Genomic DNA, 17,688 nt, shown 5'->3' with positions numbered 1-17,688 from the left:
TTTTGTAAATTTAATTAAAATTTTATCATTTTTATTTGCAAATTTAGATGCCATCTAACAATCAAAGAACCTTTTTTTTAATCGTTAACAAATAAAATTTCCATGGGAAAATGGTGGGAGGCCTCCCCTCCAAATGTGTAGTGTTGCAAGTGGAAGATGGGTTCATTGGTTTGAATCCCATTTGCGGCGGGAAAAGTACCTTCAGTCCCAAGCTACTCCTCCATTGTTGGCTCTGCAACATTCATCCATTTCTCCCTCCATGGATGATGAGGTTGAGGCCAGGAATGGCAGCAGAGACAACAAAGAGAAGAGGAAACGGAAACAAAGAACGACCTCCGAAATTGAGGTCATGGATATTGAGGATTTTGGTCGTGATGAAACCCTAAAGATTAGGGCTTCTCTATTGGGGTGGTACGACCTCAACAAGAGGAACCTCCCTTGGAGAACACCAACCACCACCACGACCCACGAAGATGAAGATGATGCAGATGCCCATGAAGACCTAGACAACAGGGCTTATGCTGTATGGGTTTCCGAAGTGATGCTGCAGCAAACGAGGGTTGAGACTGTGATTGATTATTACAACCGTTGGATGCAGAAGTGGCCCACTCTTCATCATCTCTCCCTAGCTTCTCTCGAGGTACTCCTTCATTTCCCCTTTGTTTTCTGCAATTTGACTCCATTTTTTGTTATATCTAATCGCCGTTGTTGTGCCGATGAAACAGGAGGTGAACGAGATGTGGGCAGGCTTGGGGTATTACAGACGGGCTCGCTGTCTATTGGAGGTCACATTTCGTTGCTCTCTTCAACCTTGATAATAAGAATTTTCATTTAATTTCAATTTTTTTTTGGAGTAATTATCCTCTAGTTCAGAAGCAATGTGTGATTCTCCGAGCTTGTAGCTCATTTTTTACAGCAGTTTACCAATCTAGGCCTTGCACTTCCTAGAAAGGGTAGGTTCAATAAGAGAGGAGATGGCTGGAAGAAGATTATTTATTTTTAGAGATGAAATTAATTATGGAGACTGAATACCTTTGGTGAAGGGACCTTTCGCAGAAGGCAGGTTGAAGTAGAATCAGCTACCTTAGATGGCAATGGAAAAATAGAGCCCCTCTCTTTAGACCTAGCATATTTCTTTCCTCGAATCCAGACATATGTCTTATCTGCAAAACTGCAACTAGCACTAAAAGATATTCTAGTGTCATCACTGCATTGATCCTTGTATGATTCTTGTACTGAACAACAATTTATGGATTGTTTTTTGAATGAATATTTGATAATAAAAGGAACTTTTGCAAAATGGAAAATAGAGTCATACTTCTTATTTTTAAAACAAGAAAGTTAGAATCTCTTCCTTATACCTGCAGCCAAGGACGTGATTTTTTTTAGTTCTTTTTCATATGTGTTAGGGAGCAAAGATGATTTCTGAAGGAAAATGTGGGTTTCCTAGAACCACCTCTGCTCTTCGGGAGGTGCCAGGAATAGGAAACTATACAGCTGGTGCAATTGCTTCGATTGCATTCAAGGAGGTAAGAAAATTCTGCAAATTTCTGTTCTAGTTATGTAAGAAGCATCTTTTGCCATTCAATAATTTCCAGATTTACTGATTCAGGCAGTGCCTGTGGTTGATGGAAATGTAGTAAGGGTAATTGCCAGACTAAAAGCTATCTCCTCAAATCCAAAACATTCAGCAACAATCAAGAACATTTGGTGAGGCTTTATGATACTTGGAGCAATTTTTTTAATGAATGATACATATAAATAGGGCCAGAGATAACAAGTGTCTAAGGGGAGCCATGCAACCCTTCCCCATCCCAAAAAAGGGTACAAGAAATTCAAAATTCCTATTATTCCATTCTTAATTAATTAGTTACTCTCTCCATGATTTATATGGCACTCCAAGAAAATGCCAATCCCAAAAATGGCTCCTAAACATTGTCAAATATATTCTCATTTTAACCTTGACTCTTTCACAATATTAAATTTTCATATGGTATTTGGATTTTGACCCAAAAAGTATGCTTCATGTAATTTAGCCCCCGAAAAGAAAATTTTGTGGCTTTGACCCTGAATCCAAAGTTGGCACTCAGTTCTTTATATATATGCACTATGTCATACTATGCACCTCTATGCTGCTATTTTGTGGTGCAAATAATGAAATTTTCCATCATGCTCGTAATTGCTTTTGGTGTATACTAATTTCATTCTTTTTTCAAAAAAAATATATATATATATATATATATATATATATATATACTAATTTCATTCTTCAACACATATTTTTTTGGTAATTCTTTTGGGGTTTTTGTTTATTGTGTTCTTTATTATCTTTGGACCAGGAGATTAGCTGGGCAACTAGTCGATCCTTGCAAGCCTGGAGATTTCAACCAGGCTCTCATGGAACTTGGTGCAACCATATGCACTCCACTAAAACCAATCTGCTCTGCATGTCCAGTCTCTGACCAATGCTCTGTACTATCAATGTCTGAAAGCCATAGATCGATATTAGTTACAGATTATCCTGTCAAAGTTGTAAAGGCCAAAAAAAGACATGATTTTTCTGCTGTTTCTGTTGTGAAGATATTGGAAGAGCAAGATATATCAAAGGGATCCCAATATAACAGTAGATTTCTTCTGGTAAAAAGGCCTAATGAAGGTTTGCTTGCTGGCCTTTGGGAATTCCCATCTGTCCTGCTGGATGGAGAAGCTGACGGGGCCACAAGGAGAAAAAGAATTGATCGCTTTTTAAAGTCATTCAAGCTTGATACCAAAAAGAACTGTCGCATCGTTTCAAGGGAAGATGTTGGGGAATGTGTCCATGTGTTCACTCACATTCATCTTACGATGTATGTGGAGTTGTTAGTTCTGCATCTAAAAGGTTTGGGCTTACTTATAAACTCTCACTCTCAAATATGTATGTCTGTGTATGTGTCTCTGTACCCAGGTGTGCTTATCTATCCATCAATGCCCACATACATATTATAGCTTAGTTATCTGCTTTATATTTAAATCCTTGTTTTTCCTATTGACATGAAGGTGGGATGAAAATCTCATATGAAAATGAGGACAAAGAAACTATGACTTGGAGATGGATTGACAGTGAGGCCCTTTCAAGCATGGGATTAACATCTGGTGTCAGAAAGGTAATTTGACAATGCTGCTATTCAAATGTTATTGCCATATATTACCTTAAGGAGTAGGAAAAGTAGCGGTGTCAGAAAGGTAATTTGGCAATGCTGCTATTCAAATATTATTGCCATATATTACCTTAGGAGTGAGAAAAGTAGCATGATTCTATAACTCAAAACTTCACCACATCATATGATACCCATTTGAAAAGGTAGTTTGATTGAATGTGGTAAAATGCTCAAATAAATAATTTAGTTAAGTTTAAACCAAAAATTTATGTTTATCAAGTTCTCGAGTGGTATTTTTATAAATGAACATCAATTGTGTTGATAAAAATCAACACCATATGGTAAACAAATATAAGGGTAAAGAAAGCAATCCTACACTGCAAGACACCTCAAAATTTGAATCAAACAGATAATTTGATGTTCTTCCTTTTTTTTCCCCTTCTAGATTTTATGTTCCTACTGAGCCCAGGTATTCAACCTGATGATTAGTGTTCCTATCTAATATATCCAATCTCTTAACTTTAGCATCTCCTTGTTTTCATTATCATTTATTTATCCAAATCTGTCATCCTGATGCAGGTTTACAATATGATTCAGAAAAAGGTTGCCCTTGAACCCCATCCTTGCCAAAACAAGAAAAACAACTCCAAGAAACTGAAGGATTCCTGAAACAAACCCTGTTGCTATGAATATGCAGTGCATTGATCACCGTCTTTAATCAACAAGAAAATTTTGTAGCTTGCTGCTTCTGCTTTGTCAACCAGAAAACTGCTTCATTTATTCATGCAACATAGTGATTCTTGTGGTTATGTGTTTTATCTACAGATGATTATTCTTGGAGAAGAAATGAGTCTTATTTATCTGTAAGATTACTTTCATTTTCTCCTGAGGTGGTTAATGTCATCTCATGGACATGAATGTGAAGAAAGGCTGCAATTGATTTGCCCAGAAGTCTGTAACAAGGGACTTTTACATCATAATGTAGAAATATTCTGTAGCTAATTGAGAGGACATCTTGGTTTCAACTTTCAAGATATATGCATCTTCAAATTTTCAATCTGTTGCTTCTTATTACTGTTACTGGGTTAATTTGCTCAGTGTGCATTTAAGACCTAAATGTACACATGAATCAAACTTTTCTTTACTTTGTGAATACGTATTGATGGAAACAACTATTTACCGAAAGAATTAGTTATATAACTAGGGCTACAACTTGGATGGGTTGAGGAGGTTGGACGTATTCGCCTACCAATATTATCAGTCCAACCTTATCTACCTCACATTTTAGTCTACCAGTATTGCTGTTGAGTTTCCTTTCACTCATTTGTTACCAAGCAATGTTTTCTACTTCCACATCAGAGGATGGTGGAGAAGGCAGGGGCTTTGTAGTTGGGTGGTTTTTAAAGCAGCCCATTTCATATTCCTTCAAAGTCTATGTAGGGTATAGTGTCAATTTAAAAGGAAATCGGAAATCTCACCTTTTTTGTTTTATGGGAAAACAAGAAAAAAGGAAAAAATGAATGGATTGACAGTGCCTAACAGGTATTGAGGTTTGTCATGCCAACACTACATTGAAAATCCCAAATATGATAAACCATCAATTCCTAGTCTCATACTGCAGCTCTATTTGTACATACCCACATGTCTCTTTTAATAGGAATTGATGCTTAGATTTTCTATTAACTCTTGGGGAAGGAGGGTGTAGGTATGCGTTCTGTTAGAATTTCTATTTTATATCTCTTGTGGTTTAAAATAATAATAATAATAATAATTATAAAACTAGAGCAATCAATGTGAATAAAGTAGAACCCTTAGGGGTAAAAAATGTATGGTTTGTTGGGCATTATTTTTAAAAATGTTATAAAATGAGGATAAATGTAATGCAAATAAAAATAAAGACAACTGTATATTACTTTAATAATATATATAATAGAATGGAAGAAATCAGAGAAGAGAAATGAGAGAGTTGAGGGAATGAAAAAAAAAAAAAAGAAAGAGAATGAGAGAAAGAAAATGATTTCTTTCTTGCACAAACGCTTTTTCTATAAGGGATGAAAAGCTTAAAAAGGCTTTCCAAATGGTTCTCATTAACTCTCCTAAAGATTAGTAAATGAAGTTCATTTATGAACTTCAGTTAATTGTAATATTAATGTAGTCATTTTACTACCTATTTACAAAAAAAAAAAAAATTAAATTATTCTAATTTAAAAAACATCTTTAACAAATTTTGATCAAAAAATAAATTTTTAAGAATTTATCATGAAAATAGATTGTTCTTCAATGAAATTCAATTTGTTTTTAGTTACTTTTATAAAGTATTTTGAGTGATATTGAAAAATATTTTAAAATTTTTTACATCTTACGTTACTGTGCAAATGTCTTTTTAAGGAATAATGCAAAAGAAAAAAATCACTTGAATTTCTAAATATAATTTTATTTTTTTAATAACTATTTGGGAAAAATTCCACCCATTCATCCTTTCTTTGTTATAAAAGAGGTCTCTCTCTAAAAAATAAAAAATCTTATAGAAAAAAAAAAGTGATACGTATGCTTTTTAAATTTTTTAAAATTTAATTCTCAAATTTTTAAAATTTTGAAAAAAAAATTCAAAAGTACAAGATAATTTTTTTTATATTTAAAAATTAGAAAAAAAAATGATATCCAAACCCATACATTTTCCTTGGACTTTAAAAAAAATAAAAATTAACATTTTATTTCATCTATCTCTTAGTTATTTTCTTAACTTTTTCTTTCATGGTATCCCAACATAAAATATTTATATAACATTTTTTTTCTTTAATATTTTTTAGAAATCAAACACAATTCTTTAAAAATCCACAAATGAAGTATATATATACTTGTGCTTTCTTGGAGGTCTTATCAATTACATTTATATATGTAGGTATGGAGATTGGAGAGAGACAGAGAGAGGAGAAAGAAAAACCAGTGGCATGTATTGTTCCAAGGTGTGTGTGGATGAGAAAGCAGAGGTCCCTTTTACCACTCCTCTGCCTCTCCCTCTCCCTCCAATCTCCTCTCCTCTTTTTAATCAAACAACTCCTCTAACTCTCTTCCTCTGATATTCATTTCTTTGTAGAAAAAAAGAAAGAAAGAAAGAAAAATGGAAAACCCAATGCATAAACGAGAAGTGTTTCATGATTAAAACAAAAATTGGGAGTGGGATTGATATCTTGGAAGCCTCACAATCTCTTTCTCAAGTCCTCTCCCCCCAGAGAAAATGGCAATAAGAGCTATTGGAGTGTCAAGCTTTCCCTCATCCTCTTATTTCACTCGAAAATCTGAAGCCACCTCCTCCACTCTCCCTCTGGTATGCATCATCTCAAACCTTTCTACTCTTTCTCTTCCTTCAACTCTAATTTTCATGAATTTTTTCTGTTATATTTTCTCACCCCACAAAAAAAAAAAAAAAAAAAAAAAATCAAAATGAAAAAACCATCCACCCACCCACAAGTATTGTATATAGTTTGAATCGTTTGCTGAAACTTCCAATTCACATGCTAAATTTAGACCCACATCAACCTTATCCCAATAGGATAGGATTGGCTATTGTTTTGTTAAACTAGTCATACATTCAATGAATATTCAGAGCTTCAGAGGTGGTGGCAAAATATAGTAGAAGATGTAACTGGGTTGTTAATCAATCTTCTGTTTTCTGGGAAAATGTCAAAAAACTTGTCTTCTTTCTTCTTCTCCAGTGTGTTACGGACCAAATATAACATGTAGTGTTGAATTTCAATTGTGAATAGTGTTTGAGACATGGCCAGTGCATGCATCAGATGGCTGGTAAACCAGTGACTTCACGCAGAATCATTGCCTGCTCAGCTGTTCAAGAATCATCAACACCCACAGGTATATTTTTTCTTTTTTTAAAATATATATATATTATGTTTCTTATCAGATGAGTGGAAGGGACTTGATTGGAGTAGTATGTATTCTACTTGTTTTTACCTAGTTGCTGCTGAGACAAAGGAGGTGAAACCAGCCCAAGAAAAAGGTCCTGCAAAGCCAAAACCTCCAGCCAAAGCTCCAGTAAAGCCACTGCCCCAGATGATGGAGGAGGATGTCATCCCTTCACTGAAATCAATCCTTGAAGCTCAAGATGATTTATCGGAAATCGAACTATCATTCCAGGACAACAGGGTAAGCTCTCTGGTTGTCTGTTCAGTTTATGTGTATGATTCTACCAAGCAGGTTGTCTAATTCATGTTTTGATTTGTAGTTGGAAGGTTCCTTTCAGAAGAAGGGCATTCCCTATTCATTCTGGGCCTTTTTCCTAAATGGAGTCCTCACAGGTACTCACTGCCTTAACACTACTGATTTTACACTGCCAGACCCTAATGAGTATCCCACTGAAATCTGGATTTGGTAATCTTGTTGGGTAGGTCCAAAAGGGTTTTCTCTGTCCTCCTATGGATCAGGGTCAAGCACAGTAGAGCCCTTTCTCATTGATGAGAAGAGAATCACCGCAAAGCATGTGGTCTTCTGGGTTGAGAAGCGTTTGGCAGCTCAAGGAATCATTCCTGTGTGGAAAGAATAGTTTCATATTTGTGCTCTTCCATTCAATTCACATCATGTAAAATCATCACCTTGTCCACACAAATTTCGGCTTTGGAAAAATAAATTAAGAGAAAAATTAAGATTTGCAAGTCTATATCTTGTACCAGAGGTTTCTCCTATTTGTGCATTCTTGTCCTTAATACAAGAAAGACAGTGAAAGAAGCTATACTGCAACTGCATATGACGGATATTTGTCACAAGCACAAATTTTTCCCACAAATTTTTCATGTTGTGAGGTGTTTAGAAGCGCTCTAAGCCAACCTATGTTTACCCACATGGGATTGCAAAAAGGAAAGTAACAAGAGAGGGATAGGTCAGAACAAGATTACAAGGTAACCCTCCCTAACTTGTATTACTCTAGAAAGAATTTACAAGATTCTCACACACTCTCTTGGTGAATTCATGCTTTGAATGAATGGTTGGTGGATGCATTATTGAATTGCTTTGAAGACTCCCATGTATCTAGGAACAAAGAAGTTGAATTCAAATTCAACTCAAATTTTAATTTAAAATGTCTTTAGCCTATCTCCATGCTTCAACCATTTGCCACTTGTCTTTGACTTATTAAAAACCCTCAACTATTGTCACCTATTGGCCACATGCAATGTTTGCTTCTTCATCAGTGCCTAACTATCCTCAAGCTCAACAACCCACCATTTGCCTTGCCACCATCATAGGAACTACTTGCTTGCTGATACATGTGCTTGCCACTTGGTGTTTGTTGTATAGATTGGTTCGGCCTATGCCAAGTGTCTTTTTATCTTAGCTCACATGTCAACCCATCACATGTCAAGCCCTTCTTGTGACAGTAGCCCCTTGCTTGGGCTTACCCAATGCTAAGGTACTTCACTTGCTTGGGTTGGTCTCAATGCCCAAGAGTCCTCTGTGTGGCATGCATGGTGTCAACCCATGCTTGTTGTTGAACCCATGAACATTAGCCCACTCAAGTGTCTAGTCAACCCCTTATGTGTAGAGTTTTTGTTGCTTGTGTGTCTAAGCTACCCATGTGTGCCAAGCCCTCTCTTGGCCCACATGCTCGCAACATTGCCGTAATGCCAACCCCTTTTCTTAGCCCATGGTTTGTGTTGCTTTTTTGGCCTATGCATGTGCCAACCATGCATTCTAACCTAAGATAGCCTTGCTCATACATGTGTCATAGTCGCTTGTGTCATTGTGTCCATGGGTTCCACTACACCTCATGATATTGTGTTCATGTGTGCATACTAGCAAAGCTCACAATCATGTCATGCTCATATCTAAAGCTCTCATGTTGTGCCCCTAGTATGGCATAGCTTGTGCCACCATCACCACCTTAAGTCACACAGCCCCTCTTTAAAGAGCATTTTAAGTCATTTCCCTAATATCAAGAGGAGACATCATAAGTGTTTGAGGAGACATAATTGATTTTCTAAAAAATAAAAATAAAATCCTTAAAATAATTTTTATAACTTAAAAATCCTATCTCTAGGCATCCTCTTTAAAGAGAAAATACTGGCTACCCTAAATTTCATAAATTTTTTGTTGTGTTGAGTTGCATGGCCTTGATGTTGCCCTCATGTGTTAGCAACATGTGTTGCACCTCAAGCCACCGCTAAGCCTTGACATGATCCCCTATAAGCCTCAATCATCATCTTGTTTACTTAATAAGCACTCATGTATGCGAGATGCCACCCCATGAGGCCTTAATGTGACATCGTTTGAGTTAAGGTGTTGATAAACCTCCCCACCACGTGGAGTTAGTGTCCTTATCAACTTAAATTACAAATACTTGTGTACAACTTCTTCAAATTGCTAAAAGGTTGCTCTCTTTACCTATCTTACCTCACTTTCAGATGTCCCTTTCTAATGAATCAAGTAATCTATCCTTTTATTTTTGTGATTTCCCAAGGTTTGATGATCAAGGACCCTGTAAACCTTTTTATTAATCTGCTTTCAAATTTTAAGTGGTGCAAGTTTTTGTTGCACTCTTGTAGGATCTTGGTCTTCATGGAATAGTTTAAAAAAAAACTCTTATGAATGAAGAATGGATTCTTAATCAATCCGGGAGCTTGAACCTATATGCAACGACACTAATCTTCATTTCTTTGGAATTATACTTGGTAATCAAACCTTTTTGAACCTTCTTGATACTGAACTTCTTCCAAATTTGTGGTGTGAATTTCAACAATATCTTCCACTTGAAACACCAATGGCCTCTTTCCCTTATCTACATATTTCTTCATGCATCTACCTGCCTATACAATATGCCTTGTTAAATAAGCTACAGGATTGTTCTTTAGTAATGTGGTTAAACACTTTGGGTTACTAGAAAATGTTGTGAGTGATAAGGACACTCATTTCACAGGCTGATTTTCGGTTGAACTCTTCAAGATGCTATAGAATTGAAGTTATCAATGACCAACCACCCTCAAATAGATGGGTAAATAGAGAGGGTTAACGTAATACTAGAAGAATATTTGAGGCATTATGTTACTGCAAGCAAAATTGGTTAGAGCTACTAAAGACAACTCAATTGTGCTACAATTTACACAAGCGTACTTCAACAAGACTAAGCCCTTTGGAGATAGCAATTGGACAACAACCACTCATGTAATTGGATGTGATGAATAGGATGTAGCCAACAAGCAGCAACAATCCTGCAACATTTAAGTTTGCTAAAACTGGGCAAGGGTTAGTTGAAGAAATTAGAGGAAACATGGAGAAAGCAAGCACAAGCATGAAGAAATATGCACTTAATGGAAAGAGACCACATGGTAGGAGAGGTTTGTTAGCACCTTGACTTAGACATTGCGACACCTAGCCCCATAAGGTAGCACATTGCACCATGAGTGGCTATTGAGCAAGGCAACATAATGATCGAGGTTTATGAGGGATCATATCAAGGTTTAGTGGTGACTTGAAGTACAACACATATTGGAAACATACGAGGGCAGCATACAATATATGGGTTAGCTTGCGTGGGAAACTTGTGATAAGGCTTGACATAGCCAAAAATTTGAGTGTAGAAATTTTGGGTGGCTAGTATTTTTCTTTCAAAGAGGATGCCTGGAAATGAGGTTTTTGAAGTGGAGAAATTTGGATTTATTTATTTATTTATAGGAAATAACAAAGAGATGTATTGATAGAAATAAGAAGTACTAGAGAATGATGAGGAATCCTCCCACCAAATAAAAAACAAAACAACAAGAATACAAAAACAATAAGCTACAATGTAAAAACAAACAAACTCTCTAGGCTAAACCATTTCATTGGAGCTACACACTGCTAGCCAATCTAGTTGTAACACATTAAGGGGAATGCCCTTAAAAACCATAGAACAAAAAGCTCAAAGAGATACAAGGAAGTGAATTGAATCCCATAGATTCTCTGAATTCCTTGTTTTATCTTCAAATATCCTCACATTTCTTTCCTGCCACGCAACCCAAATTAAAGCAATGCACGCAATTAACCACAAAACTGTCACTTTCTTGGATAATCCAAAACCTTTATATTTGATGGACATCATGTTGGAGATGTTTCTCAGGGGAACCGAATCATCTTGGCTAACTGAAATAATCTGTACTACAACCCCATCGTCCAGGAACAATGTAGGAAAAGATGATCTGTTGATTCTCCATGCTTCATACACAACTTACAAATGTCAGGACTAAGAGTTTTGTAGGGTATTCTCAATTGTAGCAAGTCATTAGTATTTACCTTCTTGTGTGCCACTAACCAGACGAAAGACTTGACTTTAAAAGAGACTTGAGAATTCCATACAAACTTAGTAGGGAAAACTGGAGATGAATCGAAAATATGGGACAATGGTAGAAAAAAAAATTGATTGTAAATAGCCCTGAAGAAGATAAAGACTAGGATCTCGCATCTAAAACTGATGGGGATAAATGGAAACAATCAAGTGATTGCATGAGGCTTTCTAAATCTTCTATCTTAGAATCGAAAAGGTTACAACAGAAATTAAAGTTCAGAGAGAAGGGGTGAGCAGAAACGAGAATTGAAGATATAGAAATATTTTTATCCGTGACTACTCTAAATAGTCTTGGATATTAGAACCCCAAAGGTTGGTCCCCCCACCACAAGTCTTCCCAAAAGTGAATTCTTTCCCCATCTCCTACCACAAACCTAGTATACTTGGAAAAATCTTGAAAAACTTGTGCAATAGCCCTCTAAGGGCAATGATGTGACCATCTGACTATAGTGTTGGCATCCCAACCATTGGAATGTGTCCCATAAATTCTTAAAATGACTTGATGACACATAGTTGAACTCTCCCTAGGATACCTCCACAACCATTTCCCTAAAAGAGTGAGATTCCTTAAAAAAAATCTTCCCAAAACCCAATCCCCCTTTAACCTTAAGTTTACACACTACATCCCAACTAATAAGATAATCTCTTTTACCTTCCCCAACCCCTGACCACAGGAAATCCCTTTGCAATCTCTCAATTTTTGCAGCCACTGAAGCGGGAATCTTAAACAAGGAGAGAAAGTAGCTAGGAATGTGGGAAAGGCATGAATGGATAAGAGTTATCCTACCTCTAAAAGATAAGTAAGCCTTTTACCACTCATCTAATCTCCGCAAGATTCTCTCAATCACTGAATCCCAAAAGCCACAAGCCTTTGGATTCCCTCCCAAATAAAGACCTAGGTAGATTATAGGCCAATCAGAAGCCTTACAATCAAGCATCAAGACCAACCTAGAAAGATGATTCTAATCAAGGTTGATGCCAAAAAGATTACTTTTGTTAAGATTGACATAAAACCCAGAAATTTACCCAAACACTAACAATAAACTCTTGAGAGTTTGCAGATCTTTTGCACAAGTGTTAGAAAAGAAAATGGTATCATCTGCGAATTGCAGATGGGTCACCCTTGTTCTATTCCTACCTACCCTAAAACCTTCCAACAAACTTCTTTCCTCTGCTCTCAACAACATCATACTTAACACATCTGTGACGATAGTAAATAGAAAAAGGTATAGAGGGTCACTTTGTCTTACTCCTCTAGTTGCCTTGACCCACTCTTTAGCGTTTCCATTCATGAGAACTGCATAAGAGACCGTAGACAAACAACCTCTCATCCAGGTCCTCCATCTAGAACTAAACCCCTAATTCTCCAACACATGATCCAAAAAATCCCAACTCACATGGTTGTAAGTATTTTCAAAGTCAATTTTGAAGACAACTCCTTCCTCCCCTGATCATCTTTTCTCATTCACTATCTCATTGGCTATAAGAACTGTGCCCAAAATTTGTCTTCCTTGAACAAAAGCACCCTGAGTAGAATGGATAGTTTCATGTAATACCCCTCTTAATTGCCCTGAAAGAACTTTGGCTATTATATTATAGAGACAAGTGATCAAACTAATTGGTCTAAAGTCTGAGATTTTCTTTGTTTGGATTTTTTTGGGCAAAAGAACAATGAAAGAGGCATTGGTGCTTTGATCGATAATCCAGTTTTTGTGAAACTCTGCGAACACCCTCACTAAGTCCTCCATGATCACATCCCAACAATCTTGAAACACCGCAATAGTAAATTCATCAGGTCCCAACGCTTTATCCCTATCTAACTGAAATATGGCTTTAGAAATCTTTTCTTCAATAAAAGGGGAATCCAACCTAGAAGCATTCTCTTCTGAGATAGGGGACCAATCTAAGCCTTCTACTCTCCATGACTCTCCAGGAGGATTCGAGTAAAGCTTTTCAAAATAAAGTAAGATCTCCTCTGTGATGCTCTTAGAATTATTCAACACTAAACCTCTTTCGTTTTCCAAAAACTTGATGAATTTCCTATTTCATTTGTCATTAGCCACTTTGTGAAAAAACTTTGAATTGCAATCCCCTTATTTAACCCATTTCACCCAAACTTTTTGTCTCCAATGAATTTCTTCCCTTAAAATTAATTCCTCTAGCCCCCATTTTCTTAAAGCTCTTTGAACTGAAAGTTCAGAAGAAAGAACCTTTTCTTGCTCAACGACGTCAATGTTAGTTATTTCATTCAGGATGTTTTTTTTCATTTCCTTTAGCTTTCCAAAAGAATCCTTATTCCAACCTTTCAATTTGGCCTTAACAAATTATAACTTCCTCATAAACTTGTAACCTTCCCAACCATTTCCTTGAAAACCTCTCCACCAACTACCGAAGCATTCTTTGAAACTAGGATGTTGCAACCACATATTCTCAAATCTAAAAGGTGTTGAGCCCCACTTGAACAGATTGGTATCCAAAACTATCGGCCAATGATTCGATGTCTATATAGGAAGAACTTCTTGAAGGCTTTGGGGAAAGAAAGGCTCTCACTCATTTGAGTAAATAAACCAATCCAATCTTTTACACACAGGTGACTTTTGCATGTTTGACCAAGTGAATGGGACATCCTGTAAGGAGGGGTCAAGTAATTTACAATCTCTTATAAAACCATCAAAGTCCCTCATACTAGAAGTTAAATTAGAGCCTCCCAATTTTCTGAACTTCTCCTTATAACATTAAAATCACCGCCCACACACCATAAAGGAAAAGAAAGGCCAAAAATGTCTAAAAGCTCCACCAAAAAATCCTTCCTAAGTAAGGGTTGTTTGGGTGTGGACAGCCACAGGGTCCACATACGTCTAACACAAACTTGATTGAGACAGAAAATAAGTCTATTACCACCCCTCACTGCATAGTTTCTTCCCAAATAATCCAAATCCCACTTGAAGCCCTGCATGTCGGAAGAGCAGCCCACTCCTTATTTCTATCCGTCCAGACACTACCAACAAACCTTCTATCACACACCTCCCTTTTTGTTTCCTAAAACATCACAACATCCGGATTCTCAAGCCGCAAAAAATCTTTAACCACCCTACATTTTTTCCTAGATCCCAAACCCCTAGTATTCCAACTAATGATTTTCATGGATAAACCTCACTAACCCTAAAACTCCAAACCAATTCCAACAAGTCTCAAATACCTGTAGAGAATCTGTTCTTCCTCTTAGAATACACCTTAATATTTAGAGCACTTAAGACCTCACGAACTTTAGTCATTTTGTTGGGGGAAAGGCTTTCTATTTGGAACTCGCCCAACGGGGAGAACTCAGCTTCACCCTGGCTAATTGTAACCAGGTTGGGGGCCTCATTTGACATGTTGGGCATGGTCTTAAGGGGGGTTTATACCCTCGGGCATTTGGTTCAGATAAGCTAGTTGGGACTCCACAACATCTAAGTTAGGATTGCCAATAAACTCTTGACATAAAGCACCATTGTCATTTTTTTTGGAAAAAAATTCAGAAATAACTCGAGATTTTGTAGAATACTGAGACTAAATGACTGAACTGGGAAGAATGGGAACAAGAGGACTCATAGGTGGAAGTTCCAAGCCAAAGAGAGGAAGAAAAATGACAAAGATGATTGAGAATGTGAATACGAAGATACCTCCAAGTTTTTCACTACCATCATTTCACAAGTCCCCACAAAGTTGAGCAATTTTTATCTGATTATTAGATTAGAAGGAAAAACCATGACTGATGAGCCACAATGAACAAAACCCTTGAGGCCCTTATATCCCGCTATGTCTTCATCGTTAAAGGATTAGCGCAAATCCGCATATCCTCTTATTGACGAAGCCCCTACCCTCGAACACCCTTTCGGAACCCTGATGATCAACAAAAAGCGAGTGGACTAGCGTTGAATCTTTGTTCAATCAATGTTCCTGCTTCGAAAGCATCTTCCTTTGGAGAAGCTTCACAATCTGACGATGGTTTTTCATGCATTAGAGGGTCGCTTTGACTTCGAACCCCAGTCGGCATCCAGAACATGGAGGAATAAAAGTAGTCCACAACTTCTTTGAACCGAACTTCATCACAGAGCCCTTCGGCTGGGCATCAGAGACCTCTAAGACTAACTTCCCATTTCCCATTGCAGAGGAGCCTTCTCTGCGTAAAGATTCTTTCTAAAAAATGGGTTGTTTTCTTCCCGTTTTATGGCACAACTTCGAAAGTGGGCCTTTCAAATTATCACACCTCTCCCAGCCTAAGTCTGTTTCAACCAATGGTTTGGGATTAAGAGGAGATTGAGCCCTTCTCTTTTGCATTGAATTAGAGGCTCGATGCCCTTCCTCATCAATTGAGTAGGCCTTATCCCTTCCGGCCCAAACTTTGCCATCCTGCTTTGGCCCAGCATGCCTTATTCTCTGTTTGTTTGAATTCAAAATGAATGACGACGAGGGTTGGAACCAGCTATTCCCCTCACTTCTAATATTCTCTTGCCATGTGTCCCCACAGGAACTGCTTCAACCTTTTAACTATCTCCACTTTCTTTCATTCTGCCAACTACCCCAACAAAGGACCTTCCTTCAGTCGTTGATCTAACTTTCTCATCCCGCCTACTACCACCTGTCCACGAGTGAGGCTCATTATCCTCCCGAGCTGACTCACCTATTTCTTTATCTCGCCTAACGTCTTCAACTCTAACCACTGCAACTGAAATTGTGAACACACATCCCCTATCTAACACCTCGATCAAAGCTGGGAGAACTGACCGTTCCTTCATTAAAATTCTCATCCTCACCTTGCAAAGATCATACAATTTCAACGTCTGCCAATCGATCTCTGTCATTGTCCCCCATTGCTCCACAATTTTCTTCAGATGTTCCTCAGACCATAAATGAAAGGGTAATCCCCATAATTCTATCCATCCTCCTCTAAACTTCCCCACGACTTTTGAATTTTCTCTTGGTGACCACCTTCTCAACTAAACTGTATACCCTCCCTTAATCTTGAGAAACCCTAATTCCTGGAGAGAGAAAACTTCCTTTATCGTTTCTACAAAAAACAAACCTTTTTCGCCAGAGAATGGGACGATAGTCACCACACCTTTTTGCTCTAATCTTTTCGCCAGAGCAAGACCAACCTCAACCCAATTATCAAAATCTGCTAGGCATTTGCACACCACTGCTCTCTCCCACCTCCCAATTGGAACAAGGCCTCATCTTCTCGATTCTTCTTCTCTGACTACATTTGCAAATGATAGGTACAAATGACCCACATGTTTGTGATTAAATCTTTCTTCCCTGCACTGACTTCCCTTTTCATCTATATTCGAGAAGGGGACCACCAACATTGAAGACAACGTACTTTTTATTTGCTCATATCCCCTACCCTTCTCGCCCTCGGGTATTACCAGGAAAGTTGACTTTCTGTTGGAGGTGAACTCCGAAAGCCTTATAAACCTCCCATAGTTGTTGAAGCATACCTCCATTAAATGGACATTGGATTTTCCCCCATATTTTTTGTTGAAACCCATGTAACTCTTCAGCTCGATGGCCTTCGTCAAATGTTCGATCAACTAACCAACCTCTTCCTTCTCAAAACTTAAGGCGAAAACAGAACCCCTATTGTACTCTGTAAGCGAGCACCATTTTCCACTGGACTGGCCTTCAAGCCTAACCAAGAAGGTTTTCCTCTCCACAGAGACCTTCAACATCCTTACCATTCTTTCTAAAATTATATATATGAAACCGACCAGATTATTACTTTAAAGAAACCTATTATTATTCAAGCACTTATCTTTTGGATTTTCTATTTTTGAAAAACACTTAGGGAATGACTTAAATGCTTTTTAGGGAGGGAATGTATGTGTGAATAAAGGTGGTGATAATGACGCAAGATATATCACACTAAGGGCATGACATGAGGGCTTCAGAACTAAGCAAGGTACGATGGTGAGCTTTACAACCATGCACACATGAACACAATGTCAAGAAGTGTGGCACAACACATAAGTGCAATGATGGGGGTAAAATTGTGGCACACGAATGAGCATGGTTACCTTGAACTAGAAGGATTAACATGGTTGGCACACACATAGGCCAACAAAGTAACACAAATCATGGTTTAAGAATATGACTTAGCAACAAAGCAACATTGTAAGCATATAGGCTAAGAGATGGCTTGACATGCATGGAATACCTAAACACACAAGCAACGGCACAAAAGAG

At 37.5% G+C, this 17,688-nt stretch overlaps 2 protein-coding genes across 2 annotated transcripts; both read left to right on the top strand.

Annotated features, from left to right (window-relative positions):
• Nucleotides 1–61: 61 nt before the first annotated feature.
• On the top strand, nt 62–4,196 carry LOC100265491 (adenine DNA glycosylase). The gene is made up of 7 exons (XM_002264991.5): nt 62–640; nt 726–785; nt 1,410–1,529; nt 1,613–1,710; nt 2,340–2,878; nt 3,037–3,143; nt 3,717–4,196. Exons 1-7 carry the CDS (start codon nt 134–136, stop codon nt 3,804–3,806), a joined length of 1,521 nt encoding a protein of 506 aa, XP_002265027.3. The 5' UTR covers nt 62–133; the 3' UTR covers nt 3,807–4,196.
• Nucleotides 4,197–5,996: 1,800 nt separating this feature from the next.
• Nucleotides 5,997–7,807, top strand: LOC100852760 (uncharacterized). Its single transcript, XM_059738341.1, has 5 exons — nt 5,997–6,465; nt 6,905–7,007; nt 7,111–7,298; nt 7,378–7,450; nt 7,541–7,807. The coding sequence occupies exons 1-5, from the start codon at nt 6,376–6,378 to the stop codon at nt 7,693–7,695; spliced, it is 609 nt and encodes a 202-aa protein (XP_059594324.1). The 5' UTR covers nt 5,997–6,375; the 3' UTR covers nt 7,696–7,807.
• Nucleotides 7,808–17,688: the final 9,881 nt, after the last annotated feature.

The sequence above is a fragment of the Vitis vinifera genome, chromosome 7, assembly GCF_030704535.1.
Source record: "Vitis vinifera cultivar Pinot Noir 40024 chromosome 7, ASM3070453v1".
NCBI classification, from domain to species: Eukaryota; Viridiplantae; Streptophyta; class Magnoliopsida; order Vitales; family Vitaceae; genus Vitis; species Vitis vinifera.
The sequence above is the reverse complement of the archived record's forward strand: the minus strand, read 5'-3'. Positions and strand labels throughout refer to the sequence as shown.

What these genes read in the sequence shown, in the direction of transcription:
- LOC100852760 (XM_059738341.1), top strand. Translation starts at nt 6,376, where the DNA reads ATGGCAATAAGAGCTATTGGAGTGTCAAGCTTTCCCTCATCCTCTTAT. An exon ending in AGAATCATCAACACCCACAG is followed by an intron (nt 7,008 to 7,110) that starts GTATATTTTTTC and finishes GTTTTTACCTAG; the next exon opens with TTGCTGCTGAGACAAAGGAG. An exon ending in TATCATTCCAGGACAACAGG is followed by an intron (nt 7,299 to 7,377) that starts GTAAGCTCTCTG and finishes TTTGATTTGTAG; the next exon opens with TTGGAAGGTTCCTTTCAGAA.
- LOC100265491 (XM_002264991.5), top strand. Translation starts at nt 134, where the DNA reads ATGTGTAGTGTTGCAAGTGGAAGATGGGTTCATTGGTTTGAATCCCAT. An exon ending in GCAACAATCAAGAACATTTG is followed by an intron (nt 1,711 to 2,339) that starts GTGAGGCTTTAT and finishes TCTTTGGACCAG; the next exon opens with GAGATTAGCTGGGCAACTAG. An exon ending in TAACATCTGGTGTCAGAAAG is followed by an intron (nt 3,144 to 3,716) that starts GTAATTTGACAA and finishes ATCCTGATGCAG; the next exon opens with GTTTACAATATGATTCAGAA.